At 41.3% G+C, this 21,332-nt stretch overlaps 1 protein-coding gene across 4 annotated transcripts in view; it reads left to right on the top strand.

Moving 5' to 3' along the window:
- The first annotated feature begins 2,865 nt into the window (after positions 1 to 2,865).
- Positions 2,866 to 21,332, top strand: part of erf (Ets2 repressor factor) — a 37,878-nt gene continuing 19,411 nt past the window's right edge. For 3 of the 4 annotated variants that reach the window (XM_088987019.1, XM_088987017.1, XM_088987018.1), the window contains exon 1: positions 2,873 to 3,533. In XM_088987019.1, coding sequence (XP_088843145.1) covers positions 3,512 to 3,533 — 22 coding nt within the window. In that variant the 5' untranslated portion in view covers positions 2,873 to 3,511. Of the gene's footprint in view, positions 3,534 to 21,332 lie in introns of all 4 variants that reach the window. The other variant, XM_088987016.1, reaches the window with a different exon arrangement.

The raw sequence follows: 21,332 nt of genomic DNA, 5'->3' as shown, positions 1-21,332 counted from the left end.
GGCCTCATGTGGCCTGACACTTTCATATGCAGAGTGAGGAGGGTCCACGCCGCAGACACAGGCTTGACCCCCAGCACCCCCGCACCCCCCGCACCCTTCTGACATTCCCTTGAACCTTGGAAACTAAAACGCCCCTCGTCCCTTTTTCTACATTCCTAGATACATTCCTCGGTCACTTTATTAGGTACACCCCTGTTTCTCGATGTTAGTGAGTGTTCCCGCCCATTTTTTTTTTTTTTGCTGACAAGATGGCGCCGGCAAAAAAAAAAAAATGTGCATGATGTTTTTTGTCAATATTTCGATCATTCCCAGAAAGCCTGTTCCGTTTCCTGTTATTCGATTTTGACTCAAAACGAATAATACGGTTCAATATTTACACAAGCGACATTATTAGTAAATGTTTCCTTCTGAAAATGTCTCCTTGCTAACCTCAGAATGGGCCAATTGCGGATGTCATTTAACTCGTTCACTGCCATTCCCGAATTTATTCGGGAATTAAAAATATGACGTAGATCGCCACTTCCTGAATTTGTTCGGGTTTTGTTTTTGCATGCTTGGATGCTGATATAGCGCTGGCTTTATATTTTTGATGATGATGCCTGACGTGACGTCACGGAGGGAACGCCCCTGACCGAGAAATGCATTTTGGGTACGGAAAACTTTGTGTTGATGGCGAAATTTGAAGGAAAAAAAACATAAATAACGCAATGGTGAATTGTTGTGTGTTGCACCAAGACTACTATTTGATACTAGTTGACACAAATTCCCAGCAAACAAATCAGCCCATTTCTAACGGAGCTTGGGCGCCATCTTGTGCATTTTCTGGGACGCTACATTTGAGTCCTGATGGCTCGAATTGATACGCAAGTACTTCTTTAATCGATTGCAAACATTTATGCTTTCCTCTTCAGAACTATTTGAATCCTATTCATAACTGGATGACTAACAAGAAAGCATCTTCTCCAAATCTGAAGCTATTGTTTTGATTCTCGAGTAAAGCAAGACGTCATGGTGTGATGTCACGAACAAGGGGGCGGGACCTTCTGAAACTCGGCATCTCCAAGGTGATTTTGAAGTATTTTTGGCACACTTTAACTCATCTTTATTGGTGTTTTGCATTTGACTAAAAATATCGGTCTGTGTGTTTTCGGTATTTAAGATGCTATAAAATGTTTTTCTGATGTCAGTTAGGAAACAAAAAAATGGTGTTGGTTGTCCTTTAAGGAGAAAAAAAAGTTGGAGAAAAATAATTGAGATTGGGGGGGGGGGGGGGGGGGTGGAAGAGGATCTACTAAAGGAGGTGAGGGGCTGAGTGGAAGTGTCCCAATGTAAAATGGAGAAAAGGAGGTGACAAATGGAGGGTAGGGGGAGGAAGTGAGAAGCAAAATGAGGTGAGAAAGTTCAGAGGGAAACAAATGAGGAGCAAGAGGAACTAAAGAAGAGCGGAGCAGAGGAGGGAAGGGGGGTGGGTGGGTGGGTTAAGGAAGTGAGGAACAAGAGGTGAGAATCTTCACAGTGGTGAGAAACAAGTACAAGTGAGGAGCAAAAGGAGGTAAATACATCGACTCATTGATAACTTTGCCCCCTTGACTTGCTAACGTAGTCGACTTTTCATGCTGGAAACGGAAAGATCTTTTCTGATTTTTATGTCTGTTGTCATAATCATAATAATAATAATAATAATAATAATACATTTCATTTATAAGCGCCTTTCAAAACTTTCAAGGATACTTTACAGTCACAGGATATTTTTTTCTGCTGGTGAGCAGCGGCAGCCACACGCGCCAGCGTTCACTCAACCCGGAAGTAACTCAAATAGACAGATAAAAAAAAAAAAACATCTCGTCCACCATTTAACTGTTTGCTCACAGAAAAAAAACAGCAACTTGAAGCAAAAAAAAAAGAAAAGCAAAACCCCAAAAATCTGAAACCGTAGTTTCGATGATTTTATTTTGGTTTTTAATATTTTATTTTTTAATTATATAATAATAATAATAATCACCATCATAATACATTATATTTATAAGCACCTTTCAAAACTCTCAACTGTAATATTATTTATTTATCTACTTATTTATTATATACAGTGATACCTTAGCTTACAAACTTAATTGGTTCCCAGACAGTGTGTAAAGCGAAAAGTGTGTATCCCAAAAATTAATTTCCCATAGGAAACCATTCAAATGAGAATAATCCGTTCCCAGGTCCCCATAAAACATAATTTTCTACTTTCTAAGCCTTAAAACTACACAAAATATACCTTATTTTATATATAATAAATTATGATATGGTATTATAATTAAATAAATAAACTGTACTGTATAATAAAATGGTTTTATTTACCTTTGTGGTGGTCGAAAGTAGAAAATTATGTTTTATGGGAACCTGGGAATGGATTATTCTCATTTTTATGTTTTCCTATGGGAATTTTTTTTTTTGGGATCCACACTTTTCACCTTACACACTGTGTCTGGGAACTAGTTCGTAAGCCAAGGTATCACTGTACTTGCTTATTAGCTTTCACGCGTGTTACTTCAGTCCGTGTTTCCTTACACAGCCTTGAACAATACACCCATTATATATTTCGGGGCACCCATTTGCCACGCGATTGCCATGAATTTGGTTTAATCGAATGCAGTGTATGCCAGAACAGATAAGATTCAAAGTTCTGTCAAATTCGCGTCAGCGTTCGGGGAATAAACATTTTATCGAATCACACAGAATGTTATTTAATTTCAAAGAACGATGATCGTTTGGCAACAAGTGGGCGTTGATTTTCAACCCCGCCTCCTCCCGGCGTGGGGTGCGCGTGGGCGGCCCCGTGTGGCGGAAGTGGGGAGCGAAACACGACACCAGACAGTAAGTCGAAAGAAGAAGAAGAGGAGGAGGAGGGGTCCTGGGGGCGCTCCCGTGAGTGGAAAAAAGAAAAAGTGTGCCGGAGAAAGGCAGCCCACAGAAAGCAGAGTTGACTTGGTTACGTTTGTTTCACCGAGCAGCGCCGCCGTTTTTGGGACGACGCTCTGAAAAGAAGTCGAAGAAGAAGACGCGGAGGAGGAGGATGACGATGACGATGATGTGGAGCACAAGTGGACCACGCGACGTCTTTCCCACAAGCCGATTTACACCGTAGGCTCGCCGACGTTTCTTCACCATTCCTTCGCTCCCATCAAGCGAGCCTTCGGCACCCTTCGCCGCCTCCCCTCCCTCCTCCAACTTTGGCCTGCCTACCGGATCCCGTCTACGGGAGACACGGGGAAACTTTCCCCCCCACTCCCCGCAAGCCTTCAAAGCACCTCGTAAAAGTTTCCCAGCAGCGAGCAGAAAGTGAAGCAAAGTTATCCAAAAGAGAATTGAGTGGCCAAAAAAAGCCGTGGAGACACTGTTTGTATTTTTATTTTTTTTACGTGAAAACAACACGACAGGACCGAGAGGCTAACGAACTAACCCCAGGGGAAAAGTTAGCACTCGACGGGGGAAAAAAAGTCAACCGAGAAGCCCACAAACGACCGCAATGAAAACCCCGGGCGAATCGGGTGAGTACATATCTTCATCCTTATAAACTTTACCCCCTCAACTTAATACAATTATCGGTGTTCCACTCAGAGAAAGAAAAAAAAGTGCTTAGCTTCCGCGGCTAGCGATCACTAGCACGCTAACTCCCCAACTTCTCCAAAGGGGAAAGTGACCGAAGACGATGGCGCCTGAGAGGCTCCGTCCCAACTCGCCGTGAGTTTTTGTTCAACAAGTCCGGGAAGGGAACGTTCGTGAAAAATCATTTGCATCGTGCCTAGCTTAGCTTTCCCCCCTCGGGCGCATTGAGTGATCAACGGTGATGTTAAACTGAGCATTTTGGAGGAGTTGGGGCACGACACCGTGCCCAGAGAAACGTCTGCTATTTGCATGTATTATAATATGAAGTTAATGGTACATTAGGGAGAATCGACCTCTTTCTGTGCAGAAATGTTCTAGAAATGATCAGTGGAAGAGTCTGAACTGAGAGCTAAAAATAAACAAAAATAGTATGAATATGACCTTTTTTTATGTTTGATGGTGAAGCGAAATGGCCGACGTCATACCTGTCAACCTTGCATAATAGCTTATAAATTATAAATTATTACAATTCTCGTACTAAAATTGTGTACACCGTTTATTTGAAATAATTCAAAAAAGGCTAACAAGCGGAAATGCAGATAGTTTACTGGGCATGTGCACGTTATGCATTTGTCAATCCAATCGTCCGCAGTGATTAAAAAATATAGATGATTGAGGATTACTTTTGCTGGTTAGTAGCGATCGATTGTCGACAGCAGTTGAGACAAACTGGATTTGAGCCATAATAGTCTTTAGTAAGATTGGTTCACAATAAAAAGTTTTTTTTTCCCGTATAAAAGTTGTAGATTGCCATCTATTATTTGAAATGATTAAAAACAATGTATACAATACAGGGAAAATGGATATGTTGACAGATGTGACTTTATGTCAGTAAATCTTGCATATGTGATTAACGTTTAACTGTCAACCAAAACTATAAAAGCATATTTAAGGTTTACTTAAAAATTACTTTAATAGTACCTATTTCTTCATGTAATTTTAATCTTCGGTGCACGTTTCCATTAAGTGTCATCCCATGACCGAAGGCATTGATGTCTTTTGTCAGTGTGACCACAGGGGGCACTGTGTAAAAGTAAAGAAATGAAACGAAGAAGAATTGCTGGAAATCGGAATACAGTGATACCTTGGCTTACAAACGTCATTGGTTCCCAGACAGAGTGTGTAAGGTGAAAAGTGTGTATCCCAAAAATTAATTTCGCATAGGAAACCATTAAAATGAGAATAATCCGTTCCCAGGTCCCCATAAAACATAATTTTCTACAATTAGCATAAATGTAACGTTCATAAACTGAAAAGTTCGGAAGCCAAGGGGTTCGTAAACCGAGGTGTCACTGTAATAATAATAATAATAAATATCTAAGCGCCTTTCAAAACTCTCAAGGTCACTTGTTACCTTCTGGAAAAAAAATGAGGTAAACAAAAGGGGAAAACGCTTCAACAAGTTATGAAATAAGCGTAACTGTATCACAACACCTCATACTTCTCACGAAAATGAGCGCCGTGGTGGTACTCATATTTGTCGCTGTTGTATGTATGTATCAGGCTGGTAAAGTGCAGTTAGTAGTTGATTGGGTGGGGGCCACTGCTTTCGTAGTAATAATAATAATAGTCACGAGAATTGATTTCAATCCATCCCAACTTTGTAGTAAATAAATATGTGATGCTGTGGCCGATCGCAGACAAAATTGTCACAGTGTGGCAAACCAGGAAACACGTTTTGTGTACAAAGTGCGGTCTTGCTTTGCCGCGAGGAACTTGTTGCCTCTGTGGTGTGACCGCTTCCGAGCCAAGTCACTTGTAACGCATATCGTTTTTTTTTTTTTTTACATAACCCTGATAAAGGAGGGAAAAAAAGTTTGTGGACCAGATTCCATATCAACTGATGCTTTGTCTTTATTACGGGAGAACAGTATGAGATTAGGCTCGGGCAAACCTGATTAGATCACCCCTGCTGGGATAAAACGGCTGCGATGGTGTGATTGGCGGGGGAGAATGGGCAATCACGCCAAACGCTTCAATTATCCTCAAATACGTGTTCAAGAAACGAAACTCAATAAACACATTTTTTTCCAAAAATCCTAGTCAAATGAAATAATTCACTGCCAAAAATCTGTCCAGTGCCGTGCCAGGGTTTTTGTCATTGTCACTTGAATTGCAAGACCCATGAAATTTTGAGTTTTGGGGCTACATAAACATTCTATACAGTGTTAGAAACCTTAGACTCTCTTCTTTCATCAGAAAAAAAGCTAATTCCTAAGTTATTTGGGTCTCGAGTTATCTGAGCTTGAAATGGGGGCGGTTGTACAAAATGCAATACAATACATACATATTGATTAATATAGTGCTTTAACAACCGCTGAAGCTGGAACAAAGCACTAACATGGAAAAAAAGTAAATGCTGCACCCTTGCGGAAGAGAAAAAAAATTGCCAGAGGCCATGACCAGCGCTTCATCGGCACCCAAGCATGAAAAAAACAAAACCCGAATACATTTGAGAATGGCGCTCTGAGTTAACTCATTCACTGCCAGTCACGAATGTATTCGGGAATTTTGAAATATGACACTTAGCGCCATTCCTGAATTTATTTGGGTTTTGTGTTTTTCTTGTTTTGGGTGCCGATAAAGCGCTGGTCAGACCTCAGGCAATGTTTTCCTCTCTCACGTTAGTGCTGTGTTACAGCTTCAGCTGTTGTTAAAGTGCTATATTAATCAATATGTATTTTATTGTATTCTGTACAGACACTCCCATTTCAAGCTCATATAACCCCAGACTCATATAACTTAGGAATTAACTTTTTTTTTCTGTCAAAATAATTTTTACACATGGTTTGTTAGTGAATGAGTTAACTCACAGTTTCGATTAGAGTCAGTCGCATAAAATATCATCACCCCCCCCCCCCCCCAAAAAAAAAAAAGAGTGCAAATGTGTGTTTGTGACTACATAATTGCGTTTGTTTATCTGAAATCCCGCCCTCCCCTTTTTTAATGTTCTGTTATTTTTTGAAGGAGCGTAATGGAATCCAATCACTCAAATTACCGACGACAACTCGCCTTGACGCCGGGCGCAACACACGGGTCTTTTGTGTGCGCGGCCGTTTCCTCTGTGACTTGATGCACATACGTGTAAATAGAAATGGGTCAAACTCTTCCTATCAGGAAGTCGGCAGTCTGGCCACTGGCAAGTCCAATTTTCCACTTGTGTTTGCTCCCTTATATCAACATGACCGACGTCACGGGCCCCTGCGCGCTTTGTTGTGCTTAGTTAGTGTATGTGTGTGTGTGAGAGTGTGTGTGTGTGTGTGTGTGTGTGTGTGTGTGTGTGTGTGTGTGAGAGCCTAGTGAAAGGGGCCATACATGGGCAATTAGCGAGCGTTAAGTCTGGCAAGGGCAGGGTTGCTGTTAATGACCGCAAGCGTATTTATGTGTTTGTGTTTTTGTGTGTGTGTGTGTGTGTTGCATGCCCATATGTCGGTCATTTTAGCACCGCATGACATTGACGTGTGCGCAACCCGGCAAGCGTTTTGACTTTCTAGCGAGCAAATTGGCCTTTCGGGTCGGCCATTTGTCCGACCAGGAGGGGAGAACAAGACCCAATTGAGTAGCGGAGGCCATTTTGTTGGAACACACCCCCCCCCCCCCCCCCATTACCCCATTTTGAATCTCGCCGCCTCCCGAAAAATTTGTGACGGCGTTTAGCGACAGATGATGCGGTTGACTTGGAATCCCCGGTGGGGATTTTATTTATTTATTATTTTGTATTTTTTTTGGCCAAGTTGTTGTTGTATCACATGCTGTTGATGTCCACTTCCTGTCTGCGCCAGAATTGGTCTTTTAGCGCGTCATTCCCTTTGAAATGACACTGATTATACAGTGTTGATCAAATTGGGTGTGATGACCACATATCTGGTCTGTTTATGTCAAAGAGAGTTACACAATACACCCTATTAAAAAAAATACAAGCTTTAATGATCCTTGAAAGTAACACTTAATCTTTCAATTTGCTCTTCAAAGGTCTGTGAAAACTGACAAATGCGGAGTTAATTCCCCCGAGCAGATTTTTCTGATTTGTGTGTATTTTTATTTCTGAGAAACTCAGTTATTGGGTTGACTTTTTAGCAGGAAGAACTTTTTGATGTTGATAAATGGAAGCCATTTTGTGTTAGATGGAAGGAAGCCATTTTGTATAAGACGAAAGGAAGACATTTGGTATAAAATGGAAGGAAGCCATTTTGTACAAGACGAAAGGAAGCCATTTTGTATAAGACGGAAGGAAGACATTTGGTATAAAATGGAAGGAAGCCATTTTGTACAAGACGAAAGGAAGCCATTTTGTATAAGACGAAAGGAAGACATTTTGTATACAATGAAAGGAAGCCATTTTGTATAAGATGGTAGGAAGCCCTGTTGGTCAATTTTGATGTTACTGAAGGATTATGTGGTTGTCTTTGCTTATCTGCTTGTGTGATGCGCGTGTGTGTTTCATTCACATGATGTTGCTCACCACTTCCTGTCTCTATCCGAATATGGTCAATTCTTAGAACCAGAATCATTTTCACCCTTTCCCAAATAGCGACTTTAATTACCCTTTAAAAAATGACAGTTAATCTTTCGGCTCAACGTGAAATGACTTAAAATTTGAAGAAAGCCAAAATGAAGTCATCGTCTGCATAATTTGCGGTTCGCTATTCACAAATTGAACCACTCCTTTTCGTGATGGATGACTCCGTCACAGTAAAAAACATTCTATTGGCCCACACTTCCTGTTCCTGAATTATTTCTGTTTATGCACTTATGCTAATTAGCTATCTGAATAATATCCGCTAGCGAATAGAACAGGAAGAACATTTCGGGGTGGAACACAAATACAGAGAATGCGTTCTGTCGTATCAACAGGAAAACCTGTGCGAGTGATACACAGTCAAGAAGCCAAAATAAAATATGCCGCAGTTTAATAAGTCTCGTCAATCAAATTTGCAGTTAAAAACAACTTCCCTGATGTAATAAATGCAAAATAAATACATGATACTGTTGGTTGGACATTGCCACATAAATCAAAAATCTGCCAGATGGCGTAAAGTATAGTTATTCCAGGATGTAACCCCCCCCTAACACACACACCGAACGACCGTCGCACACGTTGACCCCATCGCATTCCTGTTAGGGACCAAAATAAATAAATAAAAAACTAGAACAGAAAAAGTGCCACTCAGTGACGTCAGCATCTCCCTGGTGTGTTGTGGGACCGACGCTCGGGTCATCACTGTGGTGGCAGGCATCTTTTCATGGAAGTCCGCGCGTGTGTGTGTGTGTCCAAGTCGGAAGAATAGAAAGCAGGTCGCCCACAAGCCGCGACGTGCGGTCCCAAACAAACACGGACGGGGGAAAGAGAGAGCGCTGATTGACACGTATGTACGTCTGCGGTGTTTAATTTGGGCCATACATTGCGTGCGCAATTTATTTATTGCCTTCCACAAGAAGCACCAGCGAAGCACTTAGTACAAATAATAATAATACATTTCATTTATAAGAGCCTTTCAAAATTCTCAAGGACACTTTACAGTCACAGGATTTTTATTTTTTTGCGGGTGAGCAGCGGTAGCCACACGCGCCAGCGTTCACTCAACCCGGAAGTAACATAAAAACAACAACAATAATAATATATACAGTATATATACAGGTAACATCCGTGTCACGACCGGGTTCCATTCCGACAAAACGGCCGTAAGTCAAACGGTCGTAAGTCGAAAGCCATTCAAAATGGCCGATGTGACGTTTACACTACCGAATAATAATAATAATAATAATAATAATAATAATAATAATAATAATACATTTGATTTCTAAGCGCCTTTCAAAACTCTCAAGGTCAAAGTCTAATCGTTCCTTATAATGAAGTGTAGAAAAGAATTATGGATGAAGATTTTTTTGTATAACACTTTTTTCAGCCATATTGAAAACAATCTACAAATGTATCAAATTCATCGAAATTATTTTTAACTCATTCACTGCCAGATGACGTGCAAAAATGTGTTCCCCCCAGGGTTTTTGTCATTTTCATTCAAATTGCAGGACGGACCTACAAAATATTGAGTTTTAGGACCACATAAACATTCAATTCAGCGTTACAAACCATAGACTCTCTTCTTTTGTAGGAAAAATAGTTAATTCCTAAATTATATGGGTCTGGAGTTATCTGAACTTGAAATGGGGGCAGCTTTACAAAATACAATACATTCATATAGATTTTTACTGCGCTTTAACAACTGCTGAAGCTGGAACAAAGCGCTAACATGAGGGGGCAAATGCTGCCTCCTCATGGAAGGGAAAAAACCTTGCCAGAGGTCTGACCAGTGCTATATCGGCACCCCTCGCAAGAAAAATCAAAACCCAAACATTCTCCGCGTCATTCTTTTCAATTCCGGAATAAATTCGAGAATGGCCGTGAATGAGTTAAGGAAAATTATAGCTATAGTTGTCATCATTCTACGCAGAGGATAAATAATACGTGTCCGCCCATAGTGTTGAAAAAAAGCGTAAACTGGAAAAACGTAAACTGGAGATACGCTGACAAAGTGCTTTTAAACGATGAGAATGTCCTTCGCCGGGAGCTTCCCGGCAGATGCCATGCGGCGTTTTGGAAGGTGCTCGTGTTTTGACTGGAGGTACCCAAACTGAAAGAGGCGCACCGTGTTATGACTGCCATCGCTGACACATAATGCTGCAAAGAAAAAAAAAAAAAAGCCGCCAGCCTGTACCCGCGCCTTAGTTGCAGTCTAGCGTAGCCCGCTAGCCAGTGTTGTCGTAATTAGAGAGATCCAGAATGTTATTTTTTGTTGTTTTTTTTTTTTTTTTTCTTTACCTAAATGGCAGCATTCAGAGGTCCAAGTGTGGCATCTGTTGGCTGCGACGCACCAGTGGAAAGTCTGGAACGAAGGGAAAAAGTGAGACAGATTCTCACAAGCGACCGCTGCTTGAAACTCGATGGAAAAAAAAAATGAATCAAATAAAGAGCCCAGTTTTTGGTTTTTGTGGCTGCTAAATTTTGGTTGATCTATCCCAGACTTGTCTCGAGCGCATACACTTGCTTCTTACCCCCTTTTTTTTTCTTCAAGCCTCATCCAAAAGCTAATATTTTGTTGATATACCTTCCAATGACTCAGCCCCAATGTCTCTCTTCACATTGACGAATGTGTGGTCTCGCCGCGGTTCACTTGCGCACACTTCAGCGGCTCGTGTCGACTATTTGTTTTTATTTGATGCTTCGCGGCTCGCTCGGCCAGTAGCGGGCCACGACGATTTGTGGTGGAAACCACCGCGGCGGGCCCGCTCGACCACCATCAGCATGTTTCCATCTTCCCGCCGGGAGGGATTGGATTCGGAATGGTCAGGTGAAAAGGTTTCGTTTGGAATGTTAAGGGATGTTTGAGGTCTAGAATAAGGTCTTAACGTGGACTTAAAATGGCAACTTGTGCTTGGAATGAACCTAATTTATGACTAATTAAAGGACAACCGACACCTTTTTTTTTTCAGAATAATGTTTTATAGCCTCTAAAATACCCAAAACATGCAGGCTGATATTTTTAGTCAAATGCAAAACACCAATAAAAATGAGTTAAAGTGCCCCAAAACTACTACTTGCGTGTTTCAAAACGTGTTCGTGACGTCACGCTAGGACGTCTTGCGTTGCTCTAGAATCAAAACAATGGCTTCAGATTCGGAGAAAATGCTTTCTCTTTACTCATCCAGTTATGAATATGATTCAAATAGTTCTGAAGAGGAAAGCATAAATGTTTGCAATCGATTAAAGAAGTCCTACAGGATCAATTCGAGGCGTCAGGACTCCAATGTAGCGTCCCAGAAAATGCACAAGATGGCGCCCAAGCTCCGTTGGAAATGGGCTGATTTGTCTGCTGGGAATTTGTGTCAACTACTATCAAATAGTTGTAATAGTATCAAGTAACGTATAAGGAAGAAGGGAGTCAAGTGGTGCATTCAGGTGTGCTCAGTTTTGTCGAGAACTTATTTTTGGTTGTAAACCAAGGCATAAAAACCCAAAAATCTTTGGTCCGAAACCAAATTGATCGAAAACTGAGACATTTGAAAACCGAGGTTTGACTATATCATGTTTAGACTGACAATTCTTGCCCCCCCCCCCCTCGTATTTCATAAGACCGAGCCCCATCCCGTCCTACATTGTTTTCGTCTGATGCATTTTGTCCTGCGACGCTACAAGGACGTGTCATGACGACCACGCGGAATTTCCTTTGCGACGAGGAAAAGGATTCCTAGCTGATAAACTATCTCCAAATGGAGGTTGTCCTCGACGACGGACAGATTCTTTAGTTGAAGTCAACCCAAATAATTTCAATATGATAAAATTATGGTCTTACTTTGCTCCAGAAACTGTTAACTCATTCACTGCCATCTACGAATTTATTCAGGATTTGGAAAATATGACGAAGAGCGCCATTCCCGAAGTTGTTTGGGTGCTTATACAGCGCTGGCCATGGCCTCTGGCAATGTTTTTTTTTCCCATTCCTCAAGGGGGCCTCATTACTCTTTTCCCATGTTAGCGCTTTCGCAATCGATAGATTTAAGAAGGCCCTTTGATTACTCAATCTCATCACAAAAACCAGTTCGCCGGCCGGAACGATCGTGTTCTGCTCCGTGGCGTCATTGGCCGCTTCAAAGGTGGCTCGTAAAACGCCATTAGTGATAATAAGCGCTGGGACGGCGTTTTGATGAGGTCAGCCTTAAAAGGCCACTCGTTCACCTTTGTTCCTCTCGCCTTATCATGGCCCAAATGTCTGTCGTCGTCTCCTTGAAGCCAACCACACGTGGACCTTCTGAATAAGATTCAATCATTTACTCCCGTGATTTCGTCTCATGTCCTGTCAATGTCCCGATTGTGCCTTTTGTTTTCCCTTTTATGGTAAACGCGAGATAAATGTTAAAGCATATGTGTGTATGCTAATCAGATCAGGAGTTGGAGGGGGGGAGGTGGTTTAAACATTAAAGAGACAGTCAGACGACAGAGAGAGACTGAGAAAATGGATAGAAAACAGTGAAATTTGGACTTGTTTCAACTTTGATAGTTCAAAAGCAGAGTGTAGACTGCAAGGTTAAAACTCCCATCAATCAGGCTCCACAAATAACCCGCACAAGCCATCTTTACGCTTGATGCAAAAAGCTATCAACCCAGCTAAATAGAACACAATTGATGAGGAACTAGGTAAAATGTTGGCAGAGAAAGAACCTACAAGAGATCATTCTTCAAGAAGGTGAAAGAAGAAGGCTACGTTCCTCATCAAGTGTTTAATGCTGATGAAACCGGCCACTCCATTCCATCAAGCCATCAACGACCATCACAAAGGTTAATAAAACAACTTTATTATACTGTACTTTTTCACATTTATTATATATAAAATAAGGTATATTTTGTGTAGTTTTAAGGCTTAGAAAATTAGAAAGTAGAAAATTATGTTTTATGGGGACCTGGGAACGGATTATTCTCATTTTAATGGTTTCCTATGGGAAAATAATTTTTGGGATACACACTTTTTGCCTTACACACCCTGTCTGGGAACCAAGTAAGTTCGTAAGCCAAGGTATCACTGTATATTGTTTGGATATTGACTGATGTCGCTTTATCTGCGATCGAATCTGTCGGACATTTTGTAGACAAACATGAACGAGGCCATTTTACAAAGTGAAGTGGCTCTTTAGCTTGATGAGAAATGAAGGTAATGAAATGTGAAGCAAAAGGGCATGAAAATGTCATGACTTTTTCCTTGGCCTGTGTGACACCCCTCCATTTAAGTTTTGGTAAAGTAGGCGTGGGCGCCAACGTCTTTGGTGGAGGTAACTAGTCAAGAATCCGTATGAAAGTCAGAGGCTCGTAGACCCACGCCGGTCGTCTGTCTCCCATTAGCGCACACGCTTTTTTAATATTCCCGCCTTTGTTGGCGAGTGGCTCCTTGTCCCTGCGGTGACGCCACCGCGCCTCCGCCTTGTAGCACGAGCCGCTCAGTCTAGGAGCGAGAAGATCCAACCTTAATGCCATCGACGGGGGAATTACGGCGACGGTTGCGGCGGGTGAGGAAAGGCTGAGTAAAGCAGGCCAGGCGTCTCCTATGAGAGAAAATTCCCACTCCACCACCGATTTTTAATTCCTCCCGAGTGTGGGGAATCGAACGCCGTCGGTGCGCCGTGATTCCGTCGCACAGGACGCAAAAAACAAACATTCTCAGTGTCTACATGGGAACAAAGCGCAACCTGCTTCTGTTTCATTCCTTAGGACCCCGCTGCACCTTCGCAGATGCTTGTTAGCATTTCGCTAACTGCCATATCAACTCTGATAACATTTAGTCATAACAAAGAAAAAAAAATAATGTGATGTCGATGGTGTTTTGGCTAACGAAAAACCACAGACTTAACTTCGGAGACTTTTGAAGGATCGCCGGTATAAATTTTCCACGTTGTCTATTTGTTAAATACGACAAATTAGTTGATGAAAAGCTTTCTTCAGCCGTCATCTGTACTTCTTTGAAGGTGTCGGACGTTTCGCTTCTTATCCAAGATGCTTCTTCAGCGAACTAGTCTTACTGGTAGTTTCGGCCCAATATATAACCCTACTGTCCAGACGTGGCGGTGCCGGACTATGCTATGATAGGTCCCTGCTCTCAGGTTCGGGGGGAGCAGAGGACGACTCCCTGCGGCTCCACTGATTGCTTCTATTGTCCTGACTGATGACTGTCCTGATTGCCCTATTTGCTCTGGTATCACCTCATCAGCATAACTAAGCCTGTGTTGCCTAAGCAGTCTGTTGTACAAATGATCCAAATCGAACCTCACACCACCATGTCGGTTTAGTGAAGCATTTAGCTGTTTTATGAAAATAGCTTCTTTTACTCCCCTTTCAAAGCATCTATTTTCTTTCACTAAGATTTTAACATTATTGTCGTCAAATGAGTGGTTGCTAGCTTTTAGGTGCATATGGACGGCCGATTGACGCCCACTAGTATTATCCCTGCGATGTTGATAGTCTTTTTTGAGAATTTGTTTAGTCTTCCCAATGCTCTTTACAATTTTCATTCTTACAATGTATTGAATAAACTACATTACTTTGTTTTTCATTTGACAGCCTATTTTTTTGGATGCACTAATTTTTGTCCTAAAGTGTTTATCGGTTTGAAATAAGTAGGAATTTTCCACTCCTGTACGACTCAGAGCTGACACAACGTACGACAAATTTGGTTGATGTCTCATCTGTTTTTTATTTATTATTATTATTATTAGATTTTTTTTTTCTACCACACGTCAAATCTGAGAACTTTGTTGGACGCCATCTAAATCCGTTGACAGAGTGAAGAAAAGTAATCTCAGCAGAATCTGCCGAGGACATGTGGAGCTGATCAGAATGTCGACATTTATTCCTGACGAGCATCCAGCAGCTAATCTCGCGTCCGCAGAAAGCGAAGGCAAAATGTCCGTATGGTTCTCGTCCCTTTGGTTTTATTTTATTTTTGTTCCACACAGCGTTGCCGCCTGCGTTGCTAAGCGTCACAAAAGCAGCAGAAGAAGAAAAAAAATGCGGCTCGAACGGTTTGATTGGCAGCCAATCTTGGTCTTGAGTCGGTAGTGCGAGGCCGCCGGATGTGAATCTCACAGAGGCCTATTCTGGGCTGCGGCCGCACGTGTGCGCGCCTTGGAGGAAAATGAAAGTCGTCGGATGACCCAAAACCGCAACACGGGAGCCAGTTCTAAATTTCTCTCTGCGCCGCCGCCGCGCCACAAACGACTGCAGCTGCGACGCGGCCTCGCTCAACCTCGCTCGGTTTCTTCTGGGGTTCCGCCAGGCTCAACCTTTATCCCCTTGGTTTTTCACAACCTGCCCTGAACATCTTTATTATTATTTTTTTTTTAATATCATCACTAAGAATGTCGTTCCGCATTTTAAAAGAAATTTAGCTTGTCCCCCCTTCCCTCCTTTTTCAGTCCTGATCCTTGGGAGTCTGGCAAAATCCAGTCCGGCACAGGATTACGAAACAGGGTCGACCACATCCTGCTCAGACACGATTCCCAGCTCAAGTCTTTTACGTATGAAATCTGCTCCTCTGAGCACTTGTATCATCAGCTGATGCTTAAAGGACAACCGACTCCTCCCGACAAGTTGTGTCCATAATTTGTAAAATCACTTCAAATGACTTCTCCTGAGTGGATTTTTCAACGATTCCACAGCATATAGCTATATTTTACGTTTTAAAAACTCGCACAGAATATTCAGGAAGTCTTAATTTCGAGTTGACGATGCCTGACGTGATGTCACGTCAGGAACGCCCCTGACCGAGAAAGCGATACACAATGCATTTTGGGTACTTTGTTTGGTCTGAAAACTTCGTGTTGATCCGTGTTGATGGTGAAATTAGAAGGAAAATACATAAATAACGCGACGGTGAATCGTTGTGTGTTGCATCAAGACTACGAGTTGATAGTAGTTGACACAAATTTCCAGCAGACCAATCAGCCAATTTCCAACGGAGCTTGGACGCCATCTTGCGTACTTTCTGGCCGCTACATTGGAGTCCAGACGCCTCAAAATGATCCGGCAGGACTTCTTTAATCGATTGCAAACATTTATGCTTTCCTCTTCAGAACTATTTGAATAATCTTCATAACTGGATGAGTAACAAGAAAGCATCTTCTCCGAACCTGAACTCTCTTAAGCCATTGTTTTGTGTCTGGAGTATCCTGGCGTGACGTCACGAACAAGGGGGCGGGACCTTCTGAAAACTTGCCATTTCCGAAGTCATTTTGAAACAGTTTTAGGACAGTTTAAGTCGTTTTTATTGGTGTTTTGCATGTGACTAAAAATATCAGCCTGCGTGTTTTGGCTATTTTAGATGCTATAAAACGTTTTTCCGATGTCAGTTAGGAAACAAATAAATGGTATCGGTTGTCCTTTAATCGAGGATTGTCAGGAGGTCAACCACGATAAGAATCTCCTTGTCAAGGCGGCCTCGGATCTTGTTTTTCGCCCGCTATGTGTAGGACACCTAAGAATGTACTTGGCCCTGACCACGCAAACGTTTCTAATCACAGTCTTTGTCGTGCTTTCAAGTTGTCGTTCCGAATTTGGACCATCTTCCGTCAAAATGCTTCAGTCTATTAAATAGAATCTCTCCTTTGAGACGTTTCAAAGCCGGTCAGGTCGTCAAAATGATCATTTGTGTTTGTAGGGCCGTAAAAGCGTGAGAGACGAGACGACGCAACGGCTAGTTTTTCAGTTTTGGATTCGGGATCGTGTTGTTCTGGCTGCTCCCTCGTCACGAGTGAGGTTCCTCGCTGTGAACCTTCTCCCGCTTTCATCTCCACAGGATTGTCTTCCCCTTTTGTACACCCCCATTTCTTCCACTAATCTTTCCAGCCTGTTTCCCTCCCGACACTCCCCGCTAGTTTTCAGACTTCATCTCTGGCTCCGAGCCACCGAATGTCCATCCTCGAAAGGGGGGTCATTACCAGACTGAACCATGTGATACAAAGGTGCTCCTTTTGCCTTTGGGCCGACCAGCTGAGTTTGCGTGATTTGATCTTTTGGCCACGTGTACCTTTTTTAGATCACGGGAAAAAAAAAAAACGGAATGACGGGAAAGCTTAAAATTGCTCTGATTATTACGAGGCATTGCTAACGCTCACCCAAACAGAGCCATGTATCTATCCATCCATCTATCGAGCTATATAGCTATTTGTTGTCTATTTATCGAGCTATTTGCGATCTATCTCCCTATTTAGCTATTTCCTATCTGCTGAATCTTTCCATTTGCTATCGATCTAGCTAACTAGCTATTTGCTATCTTGCTGGCGAGCAAGCTATTTGCTATGTAGTTAGCTAGCTATGTGTTTGTTTATATACTGTGTTGATGTATATCTGTTTATGTGTTTATTTTTTTGTATTTATTATTTTATTCATATATGTGTTTATTTATTTATTCTTTTATTTTTAGTTTTTTTTTGTTTCCTTTCATAACTTTGCTGCTGTGTTACTTCCGGGTAGAGTGAACGCGAATTACTGCCACTGCTCACCCACACACAAAAAAAAATCCAGTGACTGACCCGTGACCCACCCCACTACTCCGTGGCAATCACTTCCTGTCCCTTTTTTATTTATGTATTCATTTTTTGGGGGGCATAGGCCTATCCATCCTGATACCCCCCCCTCCCACCCCACCTGGGATGGCAGCCAGCCGTGGCAACCATTTTTATTTTTATTTTTTGCGTGGCCCGCTCACCTCTCCGCATCACCGGAGTGCCCCCGAGTCACAGACAACCTTTGCGAGCGCTAAATATAGACTCGGCAAAGAATTGAAGGAAGGGAGTGGCGAATGCACACAGAGGGGCGGCGCGCCACACAAACTTGCTGCTGACAGACTTGTATTGTTTTTATTGTATTTTTTTTCAGTGACTGCTTTAAAAAAAGTGTGTTATCAAAAACTTCTCGCCCTCAAAATATCTCTCCTTACAGCATCTTTAAATAAATCCAAACATTTGTCTCACATTCTATCTGCCAGTACTCCACATCGACACAGAGTGAGGCACTGTGTCATATCCGCGAAGCTTTATCAACAACTGTATTTTCGTTTGTGCATGCAGCACTTCATATGGTCCCCTTCATGCTCATGTTAATTATTGCCGCCCACGGGTAGGACACCCCCGGCAATCACCATATGTGCTTTTTTTTTGTTTTTAAACATGCCAATCATCCATGTCACTTAACAAATGCGCATGCAGCTCTGCTTACCTTATGGCTTTGATGCGACAGCGGGGGTATTCGGACCACATGAAAGTTTTACTTTGGTATAGAAATTTAATGTTGAAAATAATTTTAAATAGTTTTTATTTTGTATATTTGTGGTAAATAAAGCTGATGGGAACCATTTTAAAATCCTAAACACATTTTAATAGCATTTATTATTATTATTGTTGTTGTTGTTATTATTTTTGTTATTGTTATTGATATTTATTTTATAATTATTATTTTATAATTATAATTTTATAATTATAATTATTTTATTATTACATAATGTTTTAATCATTCTTTTTTATTTTTTATGTAACTATTATTATTATTATTTATTTCATAATTATTATTTTACATTTATTAAAATTATTTTTTTTACATAATAATAAAAATAATCATCACAATGCATTATTATTAATTTGTATTATTATCATTATCATTATTTTAATTTTTTATTATTTTTTTTATTTATTATTTGTATTCTTTTTTTTAATTTTTATTATTTTAACTACTATTATTATTATTTATTTTTATTTTTAGGTATCGCATTATTTTATTTATATTGGTCTTTTTCTGTGTCCAAAAGTGAGCTGATCCACTGGCTGGCTGCCCAAAACTCCACAACCCCCCCGCCCACACGACAACTTTTTATTTTTCAAATTATTTTCCCTGTAATTGAATCCCATCTCGTCGTGAGTCATCTACTTATTTTTAGCGCTTTAAAAGGCTTACGTTGCCAAGCGACTGCGTCTCGGTCAGGCGGCGCGCGGGCGGGCGGACCGTCGTGAAAGGGAAAATGGGATGGGGGGGGGGGGGGGGCGCCATCCATGGACGACGACAGCCGACACGGCGTGAGTCAGCGGGGAACGCGCGTGGGCGTGTTCGCTATCCCCGCGTTGGTCGCGCACGTGCACCACGCGCCCACGCCTGAGCACACCTCGCCCACTTCACCTGTCGTATGCGTGCCGCTCGCCCGCAGCGGCGTTTTAACGCTAGGCCTGCGCACGTGGGGAACGTGCGCACGAGTGATTGGACGCCATTGACAGATGTTTTTTTTTTTTCTTCTTCTTCTAAGAACCTCATTGTTTGCGGGCTGACTCACCACGCTCATTTCTATTCCCTCATTCAGATGGATGGTTGCTCGGGGTGGGATAAATCAACGCAGAGAAAGACGCTTTAAAGCCGTTTGGCATGAGGGACAAAGGATTTCATTTCCTCAAGTTGTCAATCAATCGAACAGGGCGGCGACAGCAGTTTGTCACCGAAGCCCCTTTTCTTGACTTGAGGTCGCGGTGTGACGCGGCCGTTTTGGATTGCCTACGATCGGCGTACCACTTTCTGCTATACGAGTCGGGCAAAAATCGAGAGTCTTCCATTTTGTACAACACCCCCCCCCCCCATTATACAGTAAAGTCTCGTTATATCGATATTCAAGGGAGTCTGAAAAAATATCGATATAACCGGGACTATCGATATATCCGACCCTGTTTGCATGTAATTTTCTCCGTGCGTGCATAGAAATAGTATCGATATAACCGGGACTATCGATATATCCGATATCGATATAACGAGACTTTACTGTATATTCATTTGTCCGAATGTCCAAGTGTATTAAATGAGTTTCTTGGTCATTTTGGGCTGCCGAGACCCCCCCAAAATGACATCTGTTTCTTTGAAAGTTTTTCAGTTAGCGCTATTTTTCGCAATGACTTGCTCATGGGGTTTGACATTTAAGTTTTAAATTCACTTTGCAATATTGAAATTACAGATTCTTTCATTTGCGAATGGCTGCCGCCGCTCACCCACAGAAAAACTTATCGTGTGACTGTATAGTGTCCTTGAGAGTTTCAAAAGGCGCTTATGAATGAAATGTATTATTATTATTCACAATTTCGTTGAACCATGTGACTGTAAAGTGACCTTTCGAGTTTTGAAAGGTGCTTATAAATAGAATTTATTAATCTTATTTAGTCATTTATTTCCTCTTTTTTTATGTTTTTGTTTATTTTGCCAATACTAAAATGTGTCACGCTAGCAAGAATTTTTTTTTACCAATCATGATTTCATCGCAAACTTTTTTTTAATTGTGTTTTATTCATCTATCTATCTATTTATTTGTTTGTTTGGTTGTTTGTTTGTTTATTTATATATGTATTTTTATGCCAAAGTGCATTGTGCCAGTGTGCGGAATGCTATAATCACAGACACAATCAAATATTGTTTCCGGATCATTTGTCCATGATCACTTCTTTGTGATCTACTTGTTGAGTTTATTTATTCATTCATTTGTTTACTTATTCGTGTATTTAGTTATTTATTAGTTTATTTATTGAATATGTTTTTTTTATTTTTATGTTTTTTTTTTTTTTTTCAAGATCAAAATGTGTCACCCTAGCCACGATTTTTTTCCCCATCAAGATTATATGGCAACATTTTTTTATTTGATTTTATTAATGTATGCATTTTTTTTATCTGTCAGCCGACCCAGGATTTTTTTTTGCCAATCAAGATTATTTGGGGACAAACAATCACCTTTGTTTTTTTGCTTTTATTTAAAAAGTATGAGTTCAAAGGGCTACGTTTGATGAAATGGTTTGATTTCCGGGAAATAGTTTTCAAAACCACGACCCCCCCCCCCCCCCCCCCAACGTAGCATATGTTTCTTTCAAATAATTCATCTAGGATACAGTATATAAACACACACACACACACACACACGCAAATAACCCGTATGCATTTAACCTATGTGGGGGCAAAAATATGGCGCTTCTTTTCGGCATTCCCCGAGATGCCCGTAAATGACAAGCGGGCCGCAAAAGCAAGTCGCATGCCAAAATAGGTACGCTTGTTATTATTTTAATAGGCATCTGTGCTCCATATTGTGATACTTTTTGTCTGCCAGGTGGATGTAACCGTTTCTCCT

This window comes from Hippocampus bargibanti, linkage group LG20 (genome assembly GCF_051943395.1).
Source record: "Hippocampus bargibanti isolate YZ-2025 linkage group LG20, ASM5194339v1, whole genome shotgun sequence".
Lineage (NCBI taxonomy): Eukaryota > Metazoa > Chordata > Actinopteri > Syngnathiformes > Syngnathidae > Hippocampus > Hippocampus bargibanti.
The sequence above is the reverse complement of the archived record's forward strand: the minus strand, read 5'-3'. Positions and strand labels throughout refer to the sequence as shown.